An 18,439-nucleotide genomic window follows, 5' to 3' on the forward strand; every position below is an offset into this window, starting at 1 on the left:
GCTTACTCTTGCTACCTTGCTTGTTCTTCCTTCTTAAGTGGTCAGTTACCAGCTTTTCTCAGATAAGTGTAGCTACGACACTAATAAAGGGGTGCAGCTGTTGGAACACTTCACTTGATTGAACGAGTATTGGTAAAAGCACTCAGTGAGTTGTGTGGGGCTGTGAAGGTCCAGCATGCACTGTGTAGGCCTTTGCATACACTTCTTGCATTGCGCATGGTGATGCTAATAATTTCGGTGCACTGCTTTTGGTAGTATGTTATCATTACCCTGAAAAGCCAATGGCCTTTGTTTTGGATTTGTTGAATACAGCATCATGGTTTCTTCATTGGTACACTGTGTTGCAACCAAAAAAACAAGATAAATATTTGTTTAATATTTTTATATTCTTATGACTCTCTCTCTTTTTCATGCATAGTTTGAGCTTTGGTAGCTCTCTGATGTCACCTTGTGCTTGTATTCTTTTGTTGCAGAATGACTTCGCAAACCGGTCTATAGGAAACCTACTTCAGTCTTCAGGCTCGAAGGACTCAAGTCAAGAGAAGGTGTGTTAAACTGGCTCTTTTCAGGTTGTGCTTGGTGCACATGCCTTCACGAGCAGACCAATGGAAGAGGGGAGATAGAAAGGCAAAGTAAGAGTCAGCACAATGGCTCACTGTTGGACTCAGTCCACTGAATGCTGTGTAAATAACAGAGCCACACACACATTCTGTTTGCCAATGACTCGCTGTAGGACTAGGTCCACTGAACATTGTGTAAATAACAGAGCCTAGCACACATTCTGTTTAAGTCATTGGCATGTTTGACCTCAGTCATCGCAGTCTGAATTCATTATGCTATACCTCTCGAAAACAATCTTCAAACTTTCATTAGCGAATCATTGAAGTCTCCATGCTCTGAATGTTGCACCTTCCTACCCAGATATGACACATTTAAATACCTGTAGATATTTTTCCTCACACAGTTGATTTTTAGAATTTATTTCCTGGTGCAACTCGGTCATTGTCAGAATTTCTAAATGCTCTAGCATAGTGTCAGTGTATAACTAGTCATTTCAACTATTGGCATTGTTCTTACCCAAGTTTATTTCCTTGCTTTGAATTTGTATTTTGCAATGACCTTGTAAACTGCATGGTTTCAGTTGCTTTCGCACCATTTGTATTCTGTGTATGTGTGTCTCTTTTTAGTTTTCTACTCCTGCTAGCCCATTGAGGCTGCAGCATGTATAAATAAACAAATAAACTAGAATAAATAAAGGTCATCGAACAGGAATTCATTGTTTGCATTCTCTATTCTTTATTCAGAAAGCCTCGCTGCTCTACTAATGCATTGTTGTGGGGGCAGGTAAACATATTTGTGACTCACCTGTTCCACTTATAAGTTGTTTCAATCTTCTGTGGTCAAGGGAAAGTATGAATTTACATAAATAGATTTGTCCTAGATTTATATTGCCTAACTTTACATGGACGACCTTTGAATGGTAAAAGGTAATGCAAAAGGTAAATAAAGATAGGGACATTATTGAAGACATTCTCGTTTCGTGGTTGTGAATTGAATAAAGGAGCTGAGGGCTTGATTATTACACTGCTGCACTAGCAAAACCCTAACCAAGTTGCTGCTTTATTTTGTAGCACTTGTAGCAAATTCATTCAGAAGCATTTATGTGTATGCCACGAAACAGAGACCGTGCAGAATATGCAAATCTCTAGACAACAGACTTACATACATTCCTATTCCTGACACACATTTCAGTATAAAAACGTAGTCAACCACGCATAATTGTATTTGACAGGACAGTCCACCAGAAGTACCATTGCTAAACATAGGAAAAAGAAAAGGCTCTAAAACTGAGCCCTGTGGGGAAGCAGATGTGATATGCACGTTTTGCAAATGTGTATCGATTAATACAAATCTTTATCTTCCTGTATACCAAAAGGATCTGCTATCAAATTGACCACTGCAGTGATATTAGTTTCTGGAACAGTATTAAACAAAATAGCACATCATAGGATTTTCCTGAATTTAGGTTAAGCAATTAACTCAATGACACCGTGGTAAAATTCAAGCATGTAATGCAAGCACATTCTTTCCTAAATCTGCACTGCTGTTCCATAAGAAAATTTGAGTGCATTCAGGGCTTTAATGCGGAATATGCAATGTGTTTGAATATATTGGAACAGATGGGTGCATGTAAAATTGGCTGGCAATTGCATTTGTCACCTCTAAAATGACTTTTGAATATCGGCACTGCATTAGCCAATCGGCACTTGGAGGAATTCACGCTTGCAGAATTTTTACCCAAGTGACTTATAAATTACATACGAGCTACTAGGTACTGCGACAGAATATCTTTTTAATATTCTTTGTGAAAATCCATCGGGACCCGTTGCCTGTGGCACATAGATGGATTGCAATAACTTCACTGTTACACTGCTCTTTAGAAAAGTAGGGAGTTTCTGGAACGCTATATGGCAAATCACACAATTAATCTTGTAGGTCTAAGGCACCTCTTTTGGCAGAGATATGGTGGGCATCATCTGATGGCATGAAATGCGTTCGCTCGTTTTCGGGGGCCAAAGGTGGTCAGGTGAGAGTGGGCCAGCAAGTGGGCAGCTGTTACCAAGCAAGGCTAAATTGTAGTATGACATGTCGCAGAATAAACAAACAACAAGCAAAACATTCACCTTTAAGGTCTGGCTCGTTCTATGTTATCATTGCCAGGAATTTCCATTCATTTCTGGCAAGATATACATTGGCTACTTCAGGGCAATGACGAAAGGTTAGAAGTAATAGTTGCAGTAATTGTGGGCATAATTGCATAGGCATGGTAGGTATAACTTTAAGGTTGATTTTCATGTTTCTGTTAAGGAAGGGCATTCTGGGCCAAATGGAAGATCTACTGAGTGAAAATACTAGTGAAACCAAGAATACAATGTAGATCACTGTATTTAGCAACATAACACACGGATAAACACAAACCTCACAAATATTGCACACTGTCATAATATTATACAAATGACATGGCAAAACCAAGGTCAGATTTGCACGTATAATGAGAAGAACTAGCTGTCCTAATGGTGGCAGGATGTCAGAATGGCAGTACTCTTTTCTTTTTTTTTTTCGCAAGTACAAGGTGGCGTTATCATTCAGTGAGCAGGGAGATGCTCAGAGCATCTGTAAGCTTACCTGTGCAGATCGGATGGTGGAGTCTGACTCCTAGAACTTTTCGTTTCATGCTTTTGAGTACTTCATACATGGAAAATTGGTAGGATGCACACCTTGCAGAAACTGTCAGAACTTGGAGACTGAAACGCTCCAGTGCACAGTATGCAGGCTAAAAATGAAGGATGCTTTCTGCACTGACTGTGGGGCCCCTTGAAATTTCCTTGCAAACTTCTCGTTAGGCTATAATGTGTTTAAGCTTTCTCATGCTTGCTGCGTTCTAAAAACTCCCTTGTGCACTTGGGTGAAGTACTGCACCTAAGCTGCTTTTGCTGACGGGTTTAGCATTGTGCCAGGTGTGAACTGGCATAACGAGCTTTACACGTGCTAGCTTGCTCTTTTTGGTCGAAAAAAACTTGTGAAAAATTCTTCTTGGCTTGTGCCTGCCTTGGAACACACTGTTCTGTATGCAGAGGAGCTCCTCCATTTCCCTTCCTCTTGTTCATTCATAGTGATGGTTTTGAATCTGGCTGCCTTGATGCCATTAGGTAGCATACAAGGGTTTATTAGCCACGTGCCTGCTCACGTAAGTCATCGATTTGGCCATGGCACAAGAACCATCCGCACACTACGGCTCTGAGTGGTGCTGGGCAACACTCTCAGGGCTAGATCTAGCACATGTAAATACCCAAGGTAGTCGATGGATTGATGGCCATTGTTGTAGCGCAGTTGGTAGTGCAACTCATGCATAATGCGGAGGTTGTGGGTTTGTCTCCCACTGGCGGCCAGTTATCTTTTCTGTCCGCTTTCATTTTCCCTTTTCCTCATTATTTTCTACATTTCGATTCCAACCACAGCTAATTAATCGGATGCTTTCCATATCGTCACTGCCTGTTGTCTTTATATGGTCGTGTTCTGTGTAGTCTAACTCGCTCTTTTCTTGGCTTTGTTTTGCATTTCAGGGTACTCCGGGTGGCCAGCCCCAGGCCGACAGCAGCTGCAGCCCTTCCTCCATAGCTGAGCCGGTCTGCAGCAGTTCCTCCCGCACTGCGCCCACGGTGTCTGCGTCCACGGCCAACTCTACCACAGTGGCAGCGGCAGGTTCCGGCAGTGTCCAGGACTGCTTCGAGGACCTCTCAACTCTGGAGGAGCTGCTCAAGATCGGGGACAAGAGCTTCGATCTGCCTGCGCAGGACGCCTCTTCTTCCTCTTCCTCGACCATGGTTGTGGCCACCAGCAATGGCCCAACTGCCTCCAATGGGTCTTTGTCCTCTGCAGCACAGCCAGGCTCGCCTTCCTCACGCTCCTCGCTTTCGCAGAACAGTGGGGGCAACACAGCCAACGGGTCTGGACTGAAGATAGTAGAGACGCACAGCCTGCAGAGGTGGGTGGAAGGAGGGGGCGGGGCACACGTACTCATCTTCTCGGGGGTCCTTTATTAACACAGAAAAGGAGCTCCATAGCTTTTAATTGAGAGGTACATGAGAGGTACAGGGATCGACACCTCGCACCTCTGCCACTATTTTTTGTGTGCAGAAGAGCAGAGAAAGAGACTACTTACAGTATTTACAAGAGCAGGCTCCCGCCAGGAGCCAAGGTACACCTCGTCGTCCTTCCCGCCATGGCTGGTCTCTCCAGCATCTTTCATATTATAACAACATTGAGCATTCTGAAATGTGATGAAATGCCTATAGTAGCAGAAAGCATCTAAATCCATGGTGCTTTAAAAGTTTAGATCCATGCAAGTGTGCAAAACAAAACATCTGCACAAAATTTATACACGATGATCTAAGGACAATGCATGCAGTTAAACGACATAAGATTTTAAACAGTATTGCAATTTTAACTAAAGCAGCCCTTGTAGTCTAGCACATCTTGTTGTAATGTGATGCTATGTAAAAAATTGCATCCTATCAGAATTCAACAACCAAACGATTGTTTCATAATGTGCTCTGCCAACAGTCCAAAGTCGTGGTCATTGTGGTAGGTTGAACCATATTCCCTCGAACTGGCATGCAGTCTTAGTGGCAAATTGCATGGAGCAAGTTGTCAAACCTGGGCAGCTTGCTGCTGACACTTAATTAGTGATGCTGAAACATTTTGTCTGTATTGTCTGAAAGGATTATGATAGATCATCAGCTGTTGTGGGAGGTAGGTATTGTGAAATGAGGGCTGTGGAAAACAGTTTGCGCTGCTCAGGCACAAATCTTGTCGCTCTGGAGGCAGTCACAGCAGAAAGGTTAGTAAAATCTTTCCAATAAAGCTGTATTTTAAAGACCCCATCTACAACATACTTTTCTGGTGATGCTGCAGTATGTGCTGTAGAGCAAAATTTTCTCAATTTACTGTTCTCATGTGAATCCCGTCAACCTTCACAGAATTTCATCTCTTAATCTCAGAGTGAATGATTTGAGTGGCTAGACACGATATACCGTGAATACCTGAATGTAATGTGAACATGAATATACAGTAGAACTCATTCAATACGTCTTGAAAAAGAAGAAAACTGCAAGAAAAAAACGTACGAACTAGGAAAATGTGCAATCCGAAGTAACGCAAAAAAAATTTGACAAACTCAACTACCATTGACCAATGACACTACGCACCACGCATTGTAAAACGGATAGGTGAAGATGCTTATCACAATAGCTTTGGTGGCCATAGCTGTGAATGTAGCTTGCGAAGACCCTGGCGGGGATTTGCTGGTGCAGGAATGAGAAACTGAGGGCGCGCCAGTGCTTTCACGCGAGACGGGCCGGCAAGTATTGCGGTGAAGCTGCCGCTGCGGGCAGCTGTATACTGTTCTTGATTGCACACTCTTCGTATATTTTTTTGTTTACACGGGAACTAGAGGCCGGGAAACGTATCATACGATTGCAGTTTGGCGATGTACTAAACATTGGCGCCAAAAATTATGTTTTTCGAGAACATATGAACCAGTAAAAGATGACCATAACTCTATTGGTTCATTTTTTATGTTCTGTATTGCGAACGTTGGCACCGGGAACACGTATGTAACTGGACGCTCTCACTGAGTTTCTTCTGTAATCGGAGGAGTAATTTTAGTGCCTCAAAAAGGTGGAAAATAGGCTTAATTTTTATCTGCAAATGATATGTATCGTGAACACTTGCCTGCTTATTCACTCTTACTTTCCTCAGATGCATTGTCAGATAGGTCCACTCAAAGGTATTCATCTGTGCTGTCCAGAGAGCTCGATATTCTGCCCTGAAAAGGCACGCATGACAAGTATGCCGACGTCATGAGAAGTTAGTGCCTACTAAGCCTTAGGCGTGTAATGCAATGACTAAGTGCACAGAACACAGTCCACACCCCTTTCAACGGATCAGCATATGACATACATTTTGATATAATTGACGATTCTTCTCACTTGGTTTAGTCTGCCTATATTATCGATGCAACAAATACCAATTTTAACAGAGCTGGCTGTAACAGGCTGTCAGGTACAACAGACAGCTTTTTGGGTAAATTTTGTCTATATATGTGCAACATACTCTGCTGTGGTGATGCATACTTGTGGTAGTTTGCTGCACGTAACTATTTCTGGCCACATACAGAATGTGCTAGTACGAACTTTTTCTTTTTTGATAAATACACCACCGGCAAGTTTCCCATAACGGTGTGCTGCATAACACCCAATGGAGAGTTTCAGGGTCGACAATGCAAGCGGCTGACTGTTGCTCAGCGCTATTGGCGCAGTGACGAACAAGTGGCGAGAGTGCTGTTAGGCCTAACCAGCTTAGCTTCAAAGCCGTAGCATACAGCTGCAGCGCTTTAAAAACAGGCACTGACGATCACAAGATGCACTGTTTTGATAAAGCATTATTTCTTATCACAACATTTTGTAAAAAAAAGAATGACGATAGATGGCCATTCATGGTGTCCAGAGTGCATACATGTGATGCGATTGAGCAGTCTTGCATGCAGTGCAGTGGCGGCTAGACACAGGCTCTGAGTTGAAGTTGCTGCATACCACAGCTCTCATTAGCGCTACAGGTATGGCAGTGGTGGTCGCTTGTGTGAAAGATAGTTATACTATTAGATAATATTAGAAGTTTTCACAAACCTCAGATAGACGAGCCTTTCTTGCTGAGTTATTACGCTCTGTTGTAACGAGTATTGAAAGTCAAGTATGATATGCGGCCTTTTACAATATGTTGTGAAAATAGTAAATAAACACAGTACACATATTAATGTGTTTTTGAAACAGAATTGGTGTACTGCTAAGCATCACTTAATCAGCCTCAAGTGTTCTGCTGCACATTTCAACCTGGATTTAACCATGTCATACGTTTAGTCACCACAAAATTTTGCTCTGTGTCATGATGGCACAATAATACCCGTGATTTGCGAACTCCACCACTTTGAGACAAACTTTAGCGTGAAATTAAAATATATTAAATAATTGTTCTCCTATCTTAATGTTTCCCAATCTTGCTTTCTAAATGCCATACTTTTAGTTGCCTGAAGCATGTAGCAGATTTCTGTGACTTCGAGAGTATATGTCAGTACTCTTTTAAAGGGATACGGACACAAAAATTGGTGGGTGGTTTTCTGCGTCAGAACAAAAGTTGAACTGTTAAAAATGACGAATACAACAAGCTGCTTAGAAAAAAACAACGAGAAACACCTTTCTTTTGCGATTTTCTGTTGCGCCTTGCCTCCAAGCGGCCGCCGGGAGAAGCTGAAACTTGACGTCATGACACCCCCGCGTGCCCGCGCGCGCGCGGCCAAGGTCAGCCACAGCCGGCGCAGTCTTTCCGGAGTGTCGGTCCCTTGCAGCGTTTGTTTATCGCCGTCGGCTATGTTCGCACGTGGTCTGTCTGAAACATTATCCCCGTCAGCGCTCCATGCAGGTGGTGCATCTTACACGCGTGTTCGCACGGTCGTCGATCGGTGTTGAAGCATTCTTCGTAGCGGAAGAAAATGCCCAGACAATACTGCGTCCACGGCTGTTATAACAGCATTATCGCTCGTGACACGCCGTCGCGCACGTCTCCCAGAGACAAGGTGCGTGAACTTTGCATACGTGCCTGTCAGCCACCACACCCAGCACGGAGACTTCTAAAAAATGGCTTCACTTGCGCGGACCACTTCGTCAACGATGCTTATGCGACCGGGCTAACCCGGCTGTGCTCAAAAGCCTTGGCATGCCGCTCAAAAAGCTACTGTTGAGGCAATGCAATTCAAAGAGCGGGTGCTTAGTGACGCATTCGTAACTGTTAGCTGTGTTCGCCAACTTTTGTTGTTCTTGCAACAGACCCTCTCTCTTTCTGTATGCATGTAGCCGCAGCGGTGACTGCAGGAGTGCCTGTTGAAAGAAGGGAAATTACCCTTTCATTGGCTGTGCAAGAACAGATATTCTCGGCTTGCGACAGAAATTGTTTACCCTGCGGATGCATGTGTTTATCACAAACCAAAATAGTCATGTTGTGTGCACTCTCGCTGCGTCTAATATTGAACGACAGCATACGAGCGCTCTTTTAATTGATCAAATATACAAAACACAGCCAGTGAATGAATGCCAGACAACAGCATACATGTGTAGTAATCTAAAATGCACAGCACATTTATCTACATTGCCGTTTCACACGTTGCTTTTCAACCTCAAGCAAAAAATTACGGATTTTCATAGGTCTCTGCATAATCATGCGTTGGGTTTCATGACTTGGTTGTTCGCACAGCATTTCCCTATTAAATGTCACAGCTAAAGGCTTTCCTTTGTCTATGGCCACAGAATCTATGTAGCTAAGTGATCTGGTCGATGGGTCCCTAGCGCAGCCGCCCATCTAAACGAGTTCAACCAGTAAATGGCTTCTAATGGCGTGAATGTGAAAGTAGCCGTAAACACAGGGCTATGAAACGGCTGGAAAATTCTACACATGCCGTGCCTCGTCGCGTAAAAACGAAGTGTGCAGCGATCGAAAGCCGACAGCGTAGGTAAGCACAAAGCAACGAGCTACGCTACCTACGATTCAGCCGTAATAGCTCCGTTTCTGCCTCAACGCGGGTCACGAAACTAGGCACTTTGCATCCTATGTAACATAATTTTAGGAACTGCTGCTGCTGCACTTCAAGTTTACTAGAAAAAGAAATTAACATTTTGCTGGCCCGGACCGCCTGACCGGCACGTTCAAGGCCGCCTGCTCTTCTTTGCCGCTTGACGCGGAAGGCTCGCTAAGTTGGAACGGTCCTCATCTACAGACGTGTACTCATCGCTAGTAGAGGCACCAGAACCCGAATTCATGCTCGCGATTGCGCCGGCGGCGCACCTCGAATGACCGTGGCCGGCCGGCTGGCTATCCGACGGGGGTGTCGTGACGTCACGCCTTCCAACTCGCTTGGGCCGGGCGGCGTTGCGCGCGCTCACAAAAACGCCAAAAATAAAGCCATCCGCTGAAAAATGAGCGAAGTGACTACTTGTTTTCGGTGTACTCGCACACTGAGGACTCATTTTCTGTATTATCGTAAAATGTTCAGATTTTGTGTCCGTATCCCTTTAATCTCGATAACCTTTTAGTCTTGAATGCTGTGGTTTAGCCACTCTTGCATCTGAAGGCTCAACGGAAAGCCTGCAGAGTTGGGCTTCTGCAGCTGACACGCCTCTTTCGTGCAGCACGGACCCAAATGAGGACTGGTGCTCAGTGTGCCATGACGGTGGCGAGCTGCTGTGTTGTGGCTCCTGCCCTCGTGTCTACCACCTACAGTGCCATGTGCCCTCCTTGGGGGCCACACCCAGGTCAGTGCGCCACGTATGCTTTGTTTAGGTGCCTTTCCCAGGCATTTTTTTTTCACACGTCATAGCCGCCAAGCCCCAGTGTGTGACTCCTTTTGAACCATTGCAGTGTTAGCCTGGCAGGAGAAAACTGCACATGAAAATGGAAATTTATTATCTTGATTTTGCTGCTCTTCAAACCATGGCAGCAGTGATGTTGTTGCGCGACATCATATTTCAGTCTGTTTGCAAATGTGGGCACATTTTCTGCAGTGCTGTTGCAAAATTCGGCTTGTGAAGTTTTCTGTATTGTTTTTCAAGTGTAATGTAACTTTTTTTTTTTTTTTTTTTTGAGTCAGTAACTAGATAGCCTCAGTTGGGTGCTTAAGCATCCTGTGACATTATAAGGAGCTGCATTGGGAATTTTTTATGATTAATGGTCATTCTTGAACCCACGGAATACGTTGGAATTGGCACAGCTTGGAAAATGCAATCATGGTGCATCATGCAGTTTCGAACTGTTGATCTGCTCAGTCTGAGATAATACATTGCATTTGGATTCCACTCATTTTGAATAGCAAGATTTCCTATTTCTTATCCCTTTCTGTTCTGAATTTTTTAAATAAGATGAAGATTGTATACTACAAGCATCTGAATGACCAAAGTCAGGGGAAAATTCCAGCTGGAGTTCTTGGCAATGAATCCAAAGGTTTTTCTCATGAACTGTGGAGAACTCGGTGTGTTGTAAGTGACATGTGGTCATTCGGACTTCTTAATTTACTATCTTAATGGTGTGAAATGTGGCCACAGATTATTTGAAGACCGTTCTGGTGCCACCCAAGGCGCGCTATATGTATTAGGCATCAGGCGCCAAAATTATAGTGCGGAGGCCTAACCTCAGCATGATGCAACACATGGACATTTCTGAAATTTCAGTGGGAGCCATATTTATCCTGCAAAACAATGTCGACAAATGACCTGACTAGCATTGCTTAAACTTGCATTTGTGAAAATAGTTTTGTTGTTTGTTTATCTCAGTGTTGAATGATATTGCCTAAAAAATATAACGATTCATGGGACCAAAAGGGTTCAAGTGAGGCTTTATATTGTGTCCTCTCCTTCATTGCACTGGGTGGTCTATAGCATGCACGAGGCAGGCGCAGAAGCAGCTGACTGGAGTATGATGCAAGCTCAGCGAAAAGTGAAGTTCGCTCTGTTATGGTGGTTTCGTATTGCTGCATAAAGATGGTGCAATATGGTGCCTACAATTTATTTTTATTTATTTATTTATTTAACAATGTCCTTACAGGCCTCGTATGAGGCATTGGGTAAGGGGGGCGTTACAATAAGATTAACAGAGTATATAGAACATATAAAAAACATAATAGACATACATTATTAAATGACATATGACATTATTATGACAATAATAATGACATTATTAAATGACATACATATTAAATTGCTGACACATGCAAGGGGGCTCCCTAAGTACAGTACGTGCTGCTCAAAAAGTCTAGTTTACCATTTTGGCCAGACCTAACATTCTTTTTAGTAGTCGTATTAAGCCTTTCAGTGTCACTGACATACGGGTACATTTTCCCGTTCTTTAACTGCCATGTCACTGACGTCAGATAAGGATGTGAGGACCATACCAAGAGAGCATTTGCATTATCCGTGTTGTTTTTACCGTACTGCATAACCAAAAATAGAGCATTGAATAGAGCATTGCGTTCATTTTATAACACAAGAAAAAAAATTCCATATTGGAGGTGCTTCACCTCCAGAAAAACACAACTCTGAATGGGTTAATGTCTCCTACTAGAATCTCTGAAAGTTATGCAATTGCCTTTATAATAAACATTTTCAAGCTTTGTAGATTGTGTTGGTTTTGTGCACATTCAGTGCTGTCCACCATTAAAGGGAACACACAATAGCGGTGCATGTTGGAGCATATTTTTTATTTTGTTTTTTAATTTTGTGAGAACCTGACATTGCAGCTGACATAGAGCAGTAAGTGGTGCTATGTCCTCCCTGTACACCCACATCTGGCTGATGCGGCCAAAGATAGTGCACTTATAGAAGTAATGGTTCTTGGTTGTTGACAACTGGCAGTAAGTGTACCTTAAACACTTGAGTGGTAGCATTTTCATCGCACTGTGTCCTCCTGCCTCATACATGCAGTGAGGACTGGACGTGCCTTCTGTGCCTCGACATCCTCAAGTGTAACATTCCTCGGGAGTCAGCGGGCTCCAAGCGCAAGACTCCCGTGGGACTCAGCGGAAGGGAGCTACTGGTCAGTCACTGCTTGTATCCCTCATTCAGCACCTTTTGATCTTTTTTTTTTCTTTTTTAATTTGATGCTACATGAACTCTTGCAATCTTTTAAATGAGTGACCGTAGAGAGTTTTTAGCCTGTCCATAAACGTATTACTCTGCAGATTATTGGGTTTTCGGAGAAGTATACAATGGCAACGGCTCTGGTAGCTCAACCACAGAGCACGCCAAGCTAACACTGCAGTCACCTACCATATTTTACTTATTTGCTTCTGTAAAGTGTTGGTGGCAACATGATCGTTGCCCTTTTATGATTTTCCTCCAACGCGAACACTCACACATGTTTCTAACAAATTGTACTTGGACAAAGCATCACAAGATGTCGCTAGCAGCTTCACTGCTGCTGTCCACCCGGTAATCTATGGCTTGGTAATCCGTAAACAGTAGAACGCTTATGGACTAGCTAGAACTCTCTGGCGTACAATTAGAAAGAAATCTAATTGTACAATGTACGGTTACCGACCAAGGAATTTGACACCCAGCAAAATGAACACGCTTGATTACTGTAGATACAGTAGAACCTCGTTGATACAATCCCAGTTCGTACGATTTCCAAATGCCAACTTTCACGATCGAGAACACCGATAGTGACCCATACAGTTACACTTCGTTTTTACTGGTTCATGTGTTCACTAATGTCATCATACGATCGGAAAACTGCTATCCTATGATACATTTTCCAACCGCCAAATCCCATGTAAACAAGAAAAGGCACGAGGCGCCCGCAATCTACAACAGTAGCCTCCTGCTGCAGCAGCTTCTCCGCAGTACTTGCCCGCCTGTGTCACGTCAAAACGGCAGGAAGCACTCAGTTTCCTATTCCAGTACCAGTAAACCTCCGGGTGTGTCGCCACATGCCGCATTCATAGCCATCGCCATCAACCCTATTGCCATAAGCATCTTCTCTTACCTATGCCACAGCATGCGGGGTGTAGCGCCATTGGAAGTATACTGCACGCTTTTAATCGGCAACGCTGATCGCCGAAACAGGCAGCCGTTTCGTTGCCTGCTGCAGGCAGTGCGAAGTGAATGCCATGTTTTGCAGAGGCGGCATTGTATTCTGCCGTCACTCACTGTCTTTAAGGGACAATAAAGAGAAAAATTATGTCTTCTGCATCGGTTAATTAAAATTAACCCTTCTACAATATCAGAAACACCACTCTTACCATGATAAGACACTTCGCAAGCCAGAAAAAGCGCAGTAATAGAAGACGTGCAGCGACGTCTCCTTGAAGTTCCCCGCACAAGCTCTCTGTGACGTTATCGATCTTGCCGTCGTCTAGGGCCTAGGTAATATTTTAGCGGTAAAGATGGACTACTTTGTATTCAGAAAAGCTAAAGATTGAACACGGTGAGTTTCGGAAACTTTAATAAGCCAATGTAGCCTAAATACAAAAAAATAGTTTGAAATACTATATGACATCACAGTAACGTACTGACTTTGGGTTTTCGGCACAAAATTCAAAAACTGAAACTTTGACCTTCATTTTCTCTTCTAGTAATCAATCAAGTAATTATTTCAAGATTAATGACAACAGTCTTTTCAAAGAATGCTTTATCCATCTAAACTGATTTAGTGTTTTGCTTTAGTGTCCCTTTAAAACACTATGCAATATGGAAACGACAGTGTGCGTCTTGAGCTGCTCTGGCCCAATCAGTTCAGCTTGTGTCGGCGTCTCATGACGCAACGATTCGCACCGAGTGAGCATGTCAGAACTTCCTGGCAGGATGCTTGTCGAAGAACCTACTGACCCAGGCTGAATTCGAGGAGCGCTAACGTAAGCTTGCCGAAGCCGCAAGAACTGTTATGCGCGTCTCTGGCCACTCGGGTCCCATTAGCTTGGTGTGCTTCAATGTTTCATGCCGCAACTGTCAACTACAGTTGAGCGTGCCATATTTTTTAGTGACTTTAGATTATACATTTTCGTGGTTAGTAACTTTATTTTTTTTCGAGTTTCTTCCAAAACATATGAACGAGGTTCTACTGTACTTACGTAAGACCTGTAAGGCCTGCACCCCCACTTCGGAGTGCGAAAATTTAGAGAAAGAATGCTTCACTAATCGACCATGCACGTTGAATAACATTTGTTGCTGTGACATGCTGTAACAAATAGCATGCATTTGTTTTGTCTAAAGATATGCGAAAGGATCCTGCTTCACCTCTTCTGCCACGAGTTGAGTGTACCGTTCCACATTCCTGTTAGTCGAACGGTGAGTGAGCTCAATTTATATACCTGTGAATGGCTTCTGTGCTCAATTCAGTATTCCTTCTGTATCGAAACTGTTGCGCTCAAAATTTTATGCAATACATGAAAGCAAAGCAAAATAAATACACTTTTCAGGCGTACAACATTTATGAACAAGATTTATGTCATAAAAAAGATATAAGTTGCCAAAAACAACATTGTGGAATAGAACTGGACAAAACTTATAAAGATACGCTTGTGTCGAAAAAGAAAAATGCTAAAAATGTTTTGAAATATACAAGTTTCTTTGTTATCTAGTAGCCACTACCTCTAAAGAAATCGAAATATTTCTTGGAAAACTATTAGTACTAGAAAAATTTGAATGGAAGCCCTACAGTTGAGCATGCTATGCAGTAAAGCAGTTTCTTGATGTGAAACATAAGGTAACGTTGCAAGTCGTGCAGTAAATTTGTGTTTACTGTTGCATTTTGCTGTCGTAACATTTCTTGGGAGTTTTGGTTTGTTTCCACATTATCTGGCTAGTGCTGAATGGCTTCAATTGGGCGAGGAGCACGAACTACTGGAGTAGCCTTCAGTTCCGGGTTAATTTTCTTCTTCTTTGCTCTCGGAATTATCAGATAAAAAGGCAGCATGCTCTGACTCGCTGCTGCTTGAGCCATCGATAAAATCAGCCGATCTGAAATGTTTTCGAGCCCACCCACCGCTTCCGGAGGTGGCTGCTTTCGCTTTAAACTCCAAAAAGCGCGCACACGTCTTCGGAGCTCATTCAAAAATTGCCACCAAGTGGGAAGGGAATGAACTTCACAAAGAATGAAAGTTTACTTCTCCTACTATACTTCAGATGATGCAGTTCATCCGTGAGTGGTGTGGAAGGTCTCGAAAACGGCGTTTGAAACCATCGTCAGCTGGCTAACGATGCCCAATGTGTGTGGAAGGGAAAGAGTCAACTTGGTATTTCTTTCAGTTGTGTGGAAGCTTTACCCCAGGAGCTCCTACAACGGAGAAATCATTTTCTCCACATCTGCTGCACTGATTTTGATGAGTTCTGTGTTGTACTTAAAGGGCCCCTCGCCAGGTCTGGCGAGTTTGAGCTGACAAGCGCAGTGCATACAATGCGTACTAACGATCATGTCTGCTAAGTATTACATCGCTATGTGCTGCGGAAAGAGCTGAAATTTCAAACCGAACGCCATTTGCCCTTCTCCTCGCGGGCGCTGCGCTCCAAGCCAGAAGGTGGCGTATACATGCTAATGCACCTATGTACACGTGTTTGTGCTGTGAAGTCGCTCATAGTGACACATGACTTAGACAATTATTCAAGGCAACTTCTGTTATTTGTACAATTTGTTGGTTCAATAGACGAATTAATGTTTAGAGAAATAATAAAACACAAACTGAATGTCTGCATGTTTTTTTTTAGTTCGCACCGCAACAAGAGAGATGTACTTCTGCTTCGTCTGCTTGTTTGCACGTCTTGCAGTTCGCGTGCAGACACTGAAGCTATGTCATTTTCTTTCGTGTTTCAGCGCGTGATCATGCTCTGTGCTCTGCTTGTGTCTACCTTAGTCTTCGTGTAGCACTGACTTAAACCGCTAGTCAGGTGTCCTCGTGCACAGCACGCAAAGTCGTGTGCTGCGTGGAACAAGACAAACACAACAGCTCGCGCACGACGCCGTCAGTGGAAGTGGGCTGCGCCACAAAAGAGCAAGGGGAAAAAAAATGAAGGCAGGGCTCGTGACGTATGCATCACATGATTCTTGAGCTTCGGTATGGGAAAACGCAGGGAAGGAATTTTGCTTGCGGTGGATAGACGAGGCAAGTGGAGAGAGTTTCTCTCTTGGCAGTGGGGCTCGCCTTCTGAAATCATGGATTCGCGGCACTGAAATATTTCTATCTTGGCTATTAACAAACGGATCTGAAAAATTTTTGCTGCAGAACGCTCCCTAGAGAACACGTAACAACTTCCAGCGTATAACCGAAATTTACTATGTGGCCTGGTGAGGGGACCTTTAAATGAAACAGTTATAATATACTGATTGTAGCAATATTTATTTAGGCCATCAGTCTTCCTCTTCAAAAATTCTGTAACACCAATTTAAAAAAAAAGAACAATACAATAAACTGAAGAATCAAGTTTGCAACTCAGACTCTAAAAAATAACACTAAAACACTGAATAACACTAAAAAAATGTTATTGCAATTCTGTTTAATTTGCCAATATGATGGAAATTTTTGTAAAGATTTGTTGCCATAAATTAAGATTCTACTTGCTACAATCAGTAGAATTTGGTGATACCTCTTAAATGCAATACATTTCATTTATATTGGCTCACTGGTTGTATCATATTAGCTCACTGGTTGCGCACATGTATTTAAATGGGGCAATTGGAGTTGACCTCGAGCTAAAGCTCCCTGTTAAGTGCATTTAGTATTGTTTTGCAAGAGTGAGTGTCTTTGTTAACTTCATGCTCTCACAAAATATTATGCTTTAACTTGTCCCAGGTGCCCAACTATTACAAGGTGATTACTAAGCCCATGGATCTGACGACAATAAAACAGAAGCTCTCACCGTCTCACTTCAATCACTACGAGGATGTTCCCGAGTTCCTTTCCGATGTCAAGCTCATCTTCAAGAACTGCTACACCTTCAATCATGTGAGTTTTGTTTTGTCCTTTTCTTTCTTTTTATGCCATAGAATTTTCTACATAAATACTAGAGCGAACCCTGGCACTAATCTCTATGGGAGCTGCAAACATGACTGTTCAGCCAGCATGGGAATGACTATTAGTACATGGATCTGCCTAAACGGTGTCTTTCTGGCTTCAAACAGCTTGGTGGTTTTGGGAATGTTTCATTTTCAACAAAATATTGTGTTATAAATGCAAAAGTTCACAATAATTTTTCGTGTGTGCATTGTCTTGTTGCCTTTTGCGTTTCAAGCCACAACCATGACGATAAGGCAAATCCATATACTGGTCATCCATTCCCATGAAAGCTGAACAATTGCAGCACCAGAGTTTCCTTCGGTAAATTTAGTAGAAATGCTGTGCTTCTTGCCACTTTTTTTTCTTCTGTGCTTTCTCCTTTATGACCTGCACTATGCTATGTCATCCTGGTGGTTGGACTGTCCTTTGCTTTGGGTGTGGTCGGAAAAACTGACCTGATTGCTTATTGACTACCCTGCTGTGCCAACCCGGAGGTTAAGGGGCAAACTGCTGTTGAACGAGACATCGCAGGATCAAGTCCCAGCGGATGCGGTTGCATTCTGATGGGAACAAAATGCAAAAATGACCTAAGTGCATGCTAAAGACGCTCGGATAGGCAGAATTAATCTGGAGCTTTCTACTTCAGCACTGTTCATAGGAGACGGTGCTGCTAACATCTTTTAAGGGACATGGGGGTAAGGGTGGTGGTGGTGATGGGGGGGGGGATGCCGTCATCAGGCAATTGTCGTCATGCCACCTTTGTCATGCAGTCAACATCATACTGTTGTCTGTCTGGAATTGTCTGATTGTTGTTGCCATTGTAAACCTATCAACAACATATGGACGTCATTATGCCATCATGGTCATGCCATTATTTCTATGTCATTGCGGTTGTTCTGTCGTCATTCCATCATTGTCCTGCTGTCTTCGTCATACCGTCACTGTCATACCACTGTCATTTCTTAGTCATCACGTGTGGGATCCGCTTGTTGGAGTGCCACATGTTTACGTTAAGTGAGGGTGTACCAGTGGAAATGTGTTAAACTTGGTTGTTTGCTTTGCACTTGCAAATGATCCCTAAAGAGGAGCAGCGTGCCTCACAAACACCAATGAAAGTTTCATCTAAACTGATTCCAACAGCACATGAGATCTACATATCTTTGTAGTGTTTTATTTGTTCCTAGACGTCTTCCTTATTATTCTTTATACTATAGCTTTAAATTACCTCCTGCACTAGCAAGTCAACAGTTGGAAAGTGAAAAAGGAAAACAACCCTCAATTTTCCAAAGATTT

General features: G+C 43.0%; 1 protein-coding gene across 11 annotated transcripts in view; it reads left to right on the forward strand.

Annotated features, from left to right (window-relative positions):
• LOC142579476 (E3 ubiquitin-protein ligase TRIM33-like) overlaps positions 1-18,439 on the forward strand; it is a 152,665-nt gene that overhangs the window by 111,370 nt on the left and 22,856 nt on the right. For all 11 annotated transcript variants that reach the window (XM_075689693.1, XM_075689694.1, XM_075689695.1 and 8 more), the window contains 6 exons: positions 474-545; positions 4,125-4,546; positions 9,798-9,920; positions 12,081-12,192; positions 14,370-14,444; positions 16,943-17,095. In XM_075689693.1, coding sequence (XP_075545808.1) covers positions 474-545; positions 4,125-4,546; positions 9,798-9,920; positions 12,081-12,192; positions 14,370-14,444; positions 16,943-17,095 — 957 coding nt within the window. The remainder of the gene's footprint in view (positions 1-473; positions 546-4,124; positions 4,547-9,797; positions 9,921-12,080; positions 12,193-14,369; positions 14,445-16,942; positions 17,096-18,439) is intronic.

Source organism: Dermacentor variabilis, chromosome 4 (genome assembly GCF_050947875.1).
Source record: "Dermacentor variabilis isolate Ectoservices chromosome 4, ASM5094787v1, whole genome shotgun sequence".
Taxonomy (NCBI): Eukaryota; Metazoa; Arthropoda; class Arachnida; order Ixodida; family Ixodidae; genus Dermacentor; species Dermacentor variabilis.